This window comes from Peromyscus leucopus, chromosome 17 (genome assembly GCF_004664715.2).
Source record: "Peromyscus leucopus breed LL Stock chromosome 17, UCI_PerLeu_2.1, whole genome shotgun sequence".
In the NCBI taxonomy this organism is placed as follows: domain Eukaryota; kingdom Metazoa; phylum Chordata; class Mammalia; order Rodentia; family Cricetidae; genus Peromyscus; species Peromyscus leucopus.
Window position 1 is genome coordinate 20301115 of NC_051077.1, and position 10373 is coordinate 20311487.

At 36.8% G+C, this 10373-nt stretch overlaps 1 protein-coding gene across 2 annotated transcripts in view; it reads left to right on the forward strand.

Annotated features, from left to right (window-relative positions):
• Purg (purine rich element binding protein G) overlaps positions 1 to 8588 on the forward strand; it is a 32527-nt gene extending 23939 nt beyond the window's left edge. Inside the window, exon 3 of one of the 2 annotated variants that reach the window (XM_028877192.2) lies at positions 7687 to 8588. In XM_028877192.2, the coding sequence (XP_028733025.1) occupies positions 7687 to 7791 (105 nt within the window). In that variant the 3' untranslated portion in view covers positions 7792 to 8588. The remainder of the gene's footprint in view (positions 1 to 7686) is intronic. The other variant, XM_037211676.1, reaches the window with a different exon arrangement.
• The last annotated feature ends 1785 nt before the right edge of the window (positions 8589 to 10373 follow it).

Here is a 10373-nt window from a genome sequence, read left to right on the forward strand (position 1 = left end):
ACCTCCTCCACCTTCAACACTGGGAACACAGCAGGATCCCAGCATGTTGACACATACCAATAGCATGCATAACAGCTACTCTCTTGCCATTCTAGAAGGATCACACATCGTTTTCAATGCTTAAATGATTATTTGGCAGTAGAAACGAGCCATATAGCAACACAATGCTTCTATCAGTTCATGGGAAAAGATACCCAAATGAGATGAAAAGTAGCCAGAGCGGTGATAAGATATTAATAAAACTGACTTATTTTAATTCTCCAAATCTCATAGCCACTTGTATTCTCATTCCTTTTACCTTCCAGCCTACCACTTAGGACCCCTACAAATTCCTTGTCGGGCTTTTTTAAATGCATGTGCATGTGTGTGTGTGTGTGTGTGTGTGTGTGTGTGTGTGGTCTGGAGGTAGGCATGCATGCCATGGTGAACTTGTGGAGGTCAGAGGACAGCTTTATAGAGTCAGGTCTCTCCACGCACCTTCAGGTGGATTCTGGGGATCGAACTCAGGTCACAAGGCTTGCACAGCAGGTACCTCTACCTACTGGGCCATCTTGCCTGCCACCTTTACTCAGTCATACTTATTTTTCTCCTGGTTTCACTATTCGTATTTCAGTCTGATAATTTCAAAAACACTGACATGAAGCTTCTCTTTAATGTGACCTACTTTTGTGTAGAATTTGGCCTACGTTGTATTTCTCATTTTTAAAAAGCCAGTTAGATTTGAATTACCGAGAGAACCTCATTAGTATAATTTAACCCATAAGGAAAACTTACAGAACCATCATAATAAGCTTCAAGGATATAGTCTCAATTCTAATGACTGCTAACTTCTTTTGAGCAATATCTAAACAGTCCATCATCATTTCAGGTGTGGTAATTAATTTTAATTACCTGCCAATAATATTTCTTGCCTGATGGAAAAACCAGGATATAGCCCCTATTCCCTTTTGAACATGAGAAATCATATCAGCTTAACGTGAGGAAGGTAGAGAGCTCACAGGTTGTGAATTAGAGAATTATAGACTTCATTTCTGGGTGTATGTATGCTGCTTGAGGGGCATTTGAAAAGTCCCAGCATAATATAAAGTTGCTATTATAGTAAATACCTTTCCTCCTTACGTTTACTTGTGGGTCTAGAAAGCGAAAACCAGGTTTTTATGGGGCTAGAGGTGTTGGCTCAGTGGCTGAGCGTGGACTTAGCACAGGCGGGGCCCTAGTTTAATGACCTTCACCGAAGAGAATTGGCTTCTCACTTTTTAAGCTTTTTGCTTCATTACATTTTTGTTGTTGTTGTTGTTGTTGTTGTTGTTGCTTCTCAGTTACTAAAAATGCTGACGTTATGTACATACGAAGTGATTTTTAAGTTAGAAATTCAGACTTAACATCAAAAGCCATAAATTTTCCACTAATTTTATTTAAAACCGCCACTTGGATTTTCACGGAAATAATTCATCCTCCTCTCTTTCCAGTGGGAAATGAGGTCAGAAAGTGACCTGTTCTGTAGCCAGTGAGCCCCTGGAAAACGGTGGGAGTAGAACCGCTTCCTAAGTACTAATTTTATTGGCAATACAAAGTATTATTGCATCCACGTACTATTGTGACTTAATTAGAATTATCAGGATTTAAGATACTTTTCCCAAAATTGTTGCCAAAGAAAGTACAGTGACGATTTATTGAAAGAGAACATTCAATACTCAGAGCTGTGTGAGAGTTCCAAACCATCAAACTTTTAGGGTTTAACTTGCCTTTTTTTTCTGGAAGAGAAAATCAATTTTGAGTGCCACCCAGATCCCCATTCTGTCAGCGGAAGAATCAGTTAGCACAATAAATAATTGTAGAGCTAGAAAGGACTGCTGGCATCTAGTCTAAGCCCAGGAGTCACTCCGTCCAAGGAAATCATTGTCTCCTCCTGGGCTGTGGCTTTCCCACTTTAGCCACAGTCCTCAGATCCCAGCTGAGGGGGGTGGAACTGACTCTTCACTCCTTCGGATAGCCTCCATTTTCAGGCTCCTGGCTGCAGCGGTGTGGTTTATTTCCTTAATTCACCGCCATGTCTGAATTCGCTTCAGCAGAGGATTGGCTGCTATATGCAGCAGCTCAGCTTTGAACTAGAACACCTGGCAGAGGTAAAGATGAAAAATTCCGAGTTTTAGGGAAGGTTGTAGTCAGTGGTGTCACTGGTACCGTGGAAAATACACTTCAAAGGGCTATGTCATAGTAACATAAGATTGAGAAGATCTACCCTGCTCTTCAGATAGTGATGCCTCCTACTGTATTGTAATGGAGGCCAGCACCGCTCTTCATGGAGAGACAGTGCTAGGCGAAGTATAATATAAAGGTTATTAGTCTATTTTCTCAGTCCTGATTCACATGTATTAAATCAATGGGTATTTATTTTGCATATTGCATGAGCTAATTCCCCTGCTGGGTCTGACTATTAGAGCACACTGCAAGATCCTGTCTTTTGTTGTAGAATATTTGTTTACAGTGTGTGAAGAAGTGTGACTCTGATTGGTTTAATAAAGAGATGAATGGCCAATCGCTAGGCAGGAGAGAATAGGTGGGATTTCTGGAGAGAGAGAGAACACTGGGAAGAAGAGAGGCAGAGGGTCGTCAGTGAGACACTGAACAAGTCAGACATACAGTACAGAGGAGAGGTAACCAATCGATGTGACAAAACGTAGATTAATAAAAGCAGGTTAATTAAGTTATAAGAGCTAGTTGGGGAAAAGCCTAAGTTAAGGTCAAGCTTTCATAATAAGTCTGTGTCGTTATTTGGGGAGCTGGTGGTCTCAAAGAAAAAACTCACGACAGTCTTTGGCCCCAAAGATCATAAAATACACTTGGCATAGAGTGATAGATACCATGTCACTACCTACAGAGCAGAAAAGCTACACTCCACTTTTACAAGCTCTACCCAGTTTAACCACTACCCACGCAACTGATTAATGTTGCCAGCCTCATCCGGATACAGTGAGAAATGCACACTATAACTGTTGTGAGGCATTTTACAAATGAGAATTCTGTAAATATAACAGCTGAAGAAAAGACAAGATTGAATAATATAGTAAGAATGGGTCTCTTGCATGGTCAGTATTTATAGCAAAGCATAGCACTGTTACCACAGCCTGTATTCTATGTAAATACCATTGTCCAGCTCCTCCACTGTCAAAAATGTGTGTGTTAGCAAGAAAGACTGCACAGTATTAAACTATTTGGGGTATTAAATCAGCTAAATATAGTTGCAATCTTATGTATAATGTAGAGTTTCTGTGTCTGCAATTTTGATTAAGAATTTCATGCATTTCAGTGTTTTGTAAGTATTTCTCTAACAAATTTTAAATGCTGAAACGATCAACCCCCATTACTTAACTAATAAAGGGATTCATTTTAGGCTCAAAAATCTGTGAGAAGATTCTGAGAGTGGATATTTACCTGTCCTGTGATTAATCTGTCAGTGTATTGAGCTAGGATTGGTAGAGGAGAGAGAACATTACCAACAGTTTATCAGGCATGCGCCTCTCTGATTTGTCAGCTTTCTTAGAAGACTGCCATATCAGTTTTTGTCTCCTGCTCTAGCCACAAAGATGGAGGGTTTATATAACTGGGCATTTCCTTCAGGCGCCTTTATTAAGTCATTTTTACACTGTGGAACAGTGGTTCTCAGCCTGTGGGTAACAACCACTTTGGGGGCCAAGTGACCCCTTCACAGGGGTCACATATCAGATATCCTGCATATCAGGTATTTACATTATGATTCATAACAGTCGCAAAATTACGGTTATGAAGCAGCAACAAAACAGCTTTATGGTTGGGGGTCCCCACAACCTGAGGAACTGTATTAAAGAGTGGCAGCATTAGGAAAGCTGAGAACCATGCTTTAGAAGGAGGTTCTCAAACTGCAGAAGAAGGAAGTGGACCTTCCAGAGAGCCATTTCGTGTTCTGTGATGATGAGCTAATCCTAATTTTAGCATCAGTACTTTCACGGTCTAACCATCCTTCTCACTCGAATGGAGCATTCTACCCAGTCAGCCTCTAGCGTAAGAGAACCGAGATATCTGTGACCGTTGGCTTTCCGGTCTCCCTTTCCCTGAATGATAGAGTTTTTAATCACAATTTTCAGAGACACAACTTCAAGTCTAATTTCATTACACTTGGAAATAGTAGAAATATTCAAAATTTCAATTTGTATGCATGCCAGTTATTTGAACTATATGTCAATACAGCTATTACATGACAAAGAACCATTTTTAGTACTTACCTGATAAAATGGGAATTCAGCAATATGGGGATCTATCATACAATTCTTTGATCTGTTCTATATTTTGGTGCTTTGGTCTCCATTGTCCTTTTATCCTTATATTTCTTCTAAGATAACTTCTAAATATAACTTCTAAAACACATTTCCATTTAGTGTTTCTATTTAAATAAGAGAGATAGGGTCATGTAAAATCAATATCACACATTTTTGCTGTGCTTCATAAGACTGAGCAGTTAAGATGGGAAACCTCAGTATTTAATACTGTTTTCCAAGTTGGTTATCAGCTCATGCTTCAGTGATTAAAGAGAGTAAGTATAATACGTAGTCAAATAGACAAAACACAATAGCTAAGCCAGTATGCTTTTTAAAGTATAAGACTTCTGTGCATCACATGGCAGAGAATTACTAACATTTGCCTGAACAAGCTCCCCTGGTGTCGTCAGGTTCTGTGGAATGTTTTCACTGCACTTAGACGTGAATCCTCATAAAGGCGTGGGCTCTTAACAGTTACCGATTGAAAACACTATGCTGTTTTTTGATGGTTATAGCTCACCTTTCCTGGTTATATTTGTGACGTTTGTGATACTGTACTAGTATGCAAAAGATGAACCTATATACATATTTAGAGTTTGAAAAAGTAGAATTGTGTGCATCTTAGAAAAATGTATAGTAACTTGTGGCACTTTGAAAAGGGAATGTGCAATTATAACGGTTCACACCGCTTGGACATTTTCTAACCCTAGAATTACTCTTACTAAAACCAGCACTTTGTTCCCACTGTTAACTCCTGTTTGGTTTGTGATGTGTGATGTTTCACACAGACCATTCTCCCACTGAGTTTTCTCCTCTATGTTCTGACCTCAACAGCTTCAAAGAACAGTCTGAATCAATCCAGTGATGAACAGGAAAACCATGACCATTAGGTATCATGAGCATTTAGTCTTGTGCTGATTTAAATATGAGCAATTTTCTTGTTAAAATTATCTAAAACAATAATCAAACATTTAAGGTAGTGTTTATTGATTAAAATAATTTGGTAGAAATCCTGATAGTCATAATTTACCCCAAAATCTAAATTTTCTCACACAACCAATTATATATATGTGCTTAAAACACACCCATATTCCCCCAAGGGAAATAAGACATGTGATAAATGGATTTCTATATGGATATGGATCATATATATATATGTGTGTGTACATATATATAAACTTCTGTTCGGTCACAGGCATTTTACTATAATATACCAATGGGTCATAAGCAAAGTGGGTGGGTATAAATGCTAACATTAGAAGATGGCATCAACATAAATTATGCATAAACATATTGCAGTAGAAGGCTTCTATCATGCCTGTATCTGAATAATTTACCATTGGTTTTCTCTAACCTTCCCCACTTAAGGCTGCACAATTATTTTTAAATGAAGGAAAAATAGAATCTCTGAACAAATAAGTAAAAAACAAAGTGGTCCCATTTGCCACAGTTTGAAAAATCTGTTGAATTTTTTTGAGGTCCATTGGCTACTAACAGCTTCTGAGTCTTACCTATAAATCACAGCATTTAGGAATTATACATTTCCCCTTCCCTTCAAAATGTATTCAGAATTGATGCAAATTAGAACTTTTAACTATAACTCTAAAAATTGCTATCTATATTGAAAGATTAAATGGCATAAGCACTACAAAAGATTGCTAATTAATAATGTAACCCCATATACTATCAGACTTCTGGTAGGGTTGGGTTTCTTGCAAAGCCTTAAAATATTTTAGTGAAAAAAATCACCTGAAAAAAGAAGGCACTTTATTATCTGGACTATCTGTATAGAATTTGTCTAAAAGTCCCTTAAAATATTCTTTATCCTTTTATAAATTTATCCTAGTTATACATTTTTCTAAAGCAACTTAGAATATAAAATGATAAAGTAAACTATTTTAATTTAACAGAAAATTGTTACATAGTATAAACAATGAATAATACAGAAATGAAAATAGTAAAAAATAAATAAATAAAAAGTATATGTGAAATGGCAAAACTGCCTAATGTAATCATTTGAAATTACCATGTAAAATATAAAGACTTTCAGTGAAAAAACTTCAGACAGTTTTTATTTGTTAATTGTATTTTTTAATTGTTTCTACCTTATCTTGAAATAATTACCAAATAAGAGGGCAATCAGAACTATTAAACTAGCCTATCATAACTTAGTTTTGTTTTGACTGAGCTTTTTTAATATAACCGTGAAGTATTCAGAATCCATTTTGTTTCTTCTTTGCTCAAGTCATCCAGACTTGGTGAATTACCAAATTTAAATCACTCCTGTAAACATACTGGCATATAAATAGTTCCTCTTGAGAAAATCAGTGGTCAGTTTATACAATGGATTTATTCAGAAAAAAAAAAAATTTCAAAAGTATCAACTTTTCATATGTTGATCTTTAACATCTGCCAACATAAAAATGATAGGCTAATATTTTCCAATTTTGTTTATAAGCAGTGTACCTAAACATTTTAAGAAAGCATTTTCCATGATGTTACTTGTTTTTAAATCTTTCTACACTTTAACCCTTTTTCTCTCTCTAGTTTTAAGTATTTTAATAAATGTAAATGTTTTCTAGACAGAGTCATCATGTCATGATATGGAAGAGTCAAACTTATCAGGTCTTTCCTTACCAAGAAAAGACTAAAAACAAAATCTGTGTCAATTGTTTGGTTTGTATCTTTGTTTTCTTTTTAAAGTAAGACCTATTAACTCAAAGGTGTGTTAATGTCAAGGCATGCACAATCTTAAATGTAGATCTATTGAGTATTCTGTGATGCTGAGTAACAGGCTTCTCTCAACTCTGTGATGCTAAGAATTTTCCTTAGGAAGTTTGTTTAATGTTAGGTTGTTGTTCTGAAAGATGTTGATCCTAGTGGGGTTTTTTAAAAACTGGAAAACAAACGCATGTATTACAAGTATAGAAATGGTGAATTGTAAACTTACCATACAGTATTGATTCTATTTTCAAACATGCTTCACTGTTAAATATAGACAACATAACATTGCTGCCGTACTGTTACTGAGTACATTTTCCTAATGACCCTGTTATCACTATTCCAGAATTAGATGTTGGGCAGATACATGATTGATTCCTGTGTCTGCATAGATATTTCCAGGTATATTCTTCTCTTGGTGAGTAAAAATATATTTTCCATGACATCAGTACATTGAGATCTGAATATACCTGTATCAATGCTTATTGCACATTTCTTATACAGTATCTTCATTTGCCAAAATTGGCCTAGGCTAAAACTGGAGGGTTTGTTACATGCTTTCTACCAGAAAGGTTTTCAATTATATTAGTAGTGGTTTATACTGTGAAAATAGTGGAACTCCCTTTAAAATTTCTTACTTGCTAAATTTAAATTAATATTTTTTCTTTAGCTCACAAATTACCCTAAATCCAGAGAGAATCTCAGCCTTTTTCACTGTTGTCAGACCAAGCATAAGGAACAGCCCTATGATACTACAAAAACAGTTGAGGACTAAGGACTAAATCCTTTATGTTCCACTCCAGAATAAAGGCATTTGGTGAAAGAAATGAACCGAAGTTCATCATGAGTGCAAGGCTTCTGTACTTGGCATTCCTGCACGGAAAGGAAGACAGGTATCGACGCCATTGGCATCATTTTCAAACTGACCTTATGCAGAAAGCCCTCCACCACGCTGGAGGACTTCTCGACAGTCCGGTTTGCTATGTGGGGGAGGGGGAGTGTTTTAATTCTTTAAGTCTTTCAATTTCCAAATCGCTGTTTGCCAGCATTGAGGGAGAAGACATGTAGACTTGAAAATACTTTCTTAAGAGATCATGTAACTATATAACTATGAATTTAAATTTTGAGGGGTGGGGGTCATTTCAATCCACTGCCTCGTATAAGAAACATTTTTTAAAAATCTGTAACTGCTTTAGTGTTAACAGGGTACAAGGTGTTTTTGTCCTGTATCGTAGTTCAAAGGTTCGCATCAGTTGTGACTGTATTGTACTGTATGAAAAGAAGTCAGAAATTGCCTTGTATTGTTTATAATGGACCATAACACATACTAATTCAGTTTTCATGTTCCAAGTTTTTCAGTGATGCATGTTCACAGTTAGGTCCTAAAATCCTGTGGTGCTAATTCCTCCATAATTCAATGGTGCTTTTGTGGATGCTAACTGCATACATGCTGAACAAAGCTGGAAATTCAGAACCTCCCTCCCTTCCTCTGTTTATATGAAGTAAAATAAAATAACTTGAATTTGTCTCAAAGTATCACGGACAATCCAATAAACTGGTTTCTATGTGTCATTAGTTTGGACTCTTTATTTTTCAGAAGTCACTTCAGTCGCACTGGGCCCCAAATGCTGACCTTGCCATGTGTTTATTTCACTATTCATTGGTGCCTGCAAATTTTTGTTGTCTCTAGACATTTAAATCCAATTGGTCTAACTTCTGAAACCATGTTTAGATAGTACCTATAAAATCAAACCCTGTCAGATCTCAAAGTATGTTGAAAAGACCAAATGTGGGCCAATATGGTGCCTTTGTCTCTTTTAGTAGATTGTTGATAATTGATCATTGGATTGAGCCAGAATAAAACATTTGCAGGAAAGTGAGTGTACCTTCTAAATCTTTATTTCATCCCAGACCACACTAAAAAGACTCACTCCTCTGTTGTTTGGTTTTGCTCTTTTGGGGGGCCCACCACCCAGCTCCCAAATAAATCACAAACAGAGGCTTATTTTTATTATGAATGCCCGCCCATAGCTTGGCTTGTTTCTTGCCAGCTTTTCTTAACTTAAAATTAACCCGTCTGTCTTTTGCCTCTGGGCTTTTACCTTTCCCTATTTTTGTCCTCCTCCTTCTCTTGATCCCAGACCTCTCTTCTCCCAGATTTCTCTTTCTATTGTTTCTTTCTGCCTGTCAGCCCCACCTGTCTTTTCTCCTGCCTCACTATTGACTGTTTAGTTCTTTATTAAACCATCAGGTGTTTTAGACAGGCAAAGTAACACAGCTTCACAGAGTTAAATGCACATAAACAAGAGTAACACACCTTAAAATAATAGTCCCCAACACTCCTCCAGTGCCGTATTTAAAGTAAGAGTTATGGGATTGAAATGGGGGTTGGTGGCAGAGTTCCTGCCTAGCATGCATGAGGCATTGAGTTCAATTCCTGCAATGCAAAAGTCAGAAGGAAAATTTCATTCTTCAAGTATGATAATAAGGACAGAAATAATCAAATTATAATTTCTCAGAACAAACTGGCGTCATATATCAGAACAGATCATAGAGACACACATGATGATGGTCTTGTGAGATACTAAATTTTGCAAACTATACTTAGAACTCCAGTATAAGGGAAGCTACTAATGTCTCCATTCAATCAGAGAGCATGTCTCCCAAGCCAGAGATAAAATTTGATACTAAAGCCATATGCAGATTTGCATTCCAACCTTATATCTTACCTAACCCCTGGGGATATTAAATTTTGAAAAGAAGAATAAGTAGTTGCAAATTACTAAAGCTCCTCCGCCAACAGTCACTGACATCAAATCTAAAGGACTCAAGCTTATCAGTCTAGTCTGTAGGTCTGGCGGCTGAAATGACATTCCTCTACCACTGAGCATCTTTGTCATACATTAATGTCATCTCAAATAGCTATGGACTTTCATCTGACTTCTGACATCAGAAACTAAAATCTAGAGTGGAGGCAGGGGCTTGTCCCTCTGACTCTCCTGAGTAAATGCAGTGATCCTACATCACAGCCACTCCCAAAGGTGTTTCTGCCACATAACACCTGTCTTACACTATAGCATCCCATGTACTACAAAGTAATGCCACGTTGCTCTAATGAAAGAGGGAGTAAGTGACTCTATGAATGTTTGGGGAATGTTCCTGATAACACCTGTTGACATGAAAGTTAATTCTACCTTCAAGAAAGAGTAAGAGACTAAATTTCTTGCTTTTGTGAGGGTTTAAAAAAAAAAAAAAAAAAAAACTTTTTTATACAAAAAGATTTCTGACCTTAACCCCATAGTCAACTAGATTTCTGTATTAATGTACACTACAATGTTTGTACCATCAAAAAAAATA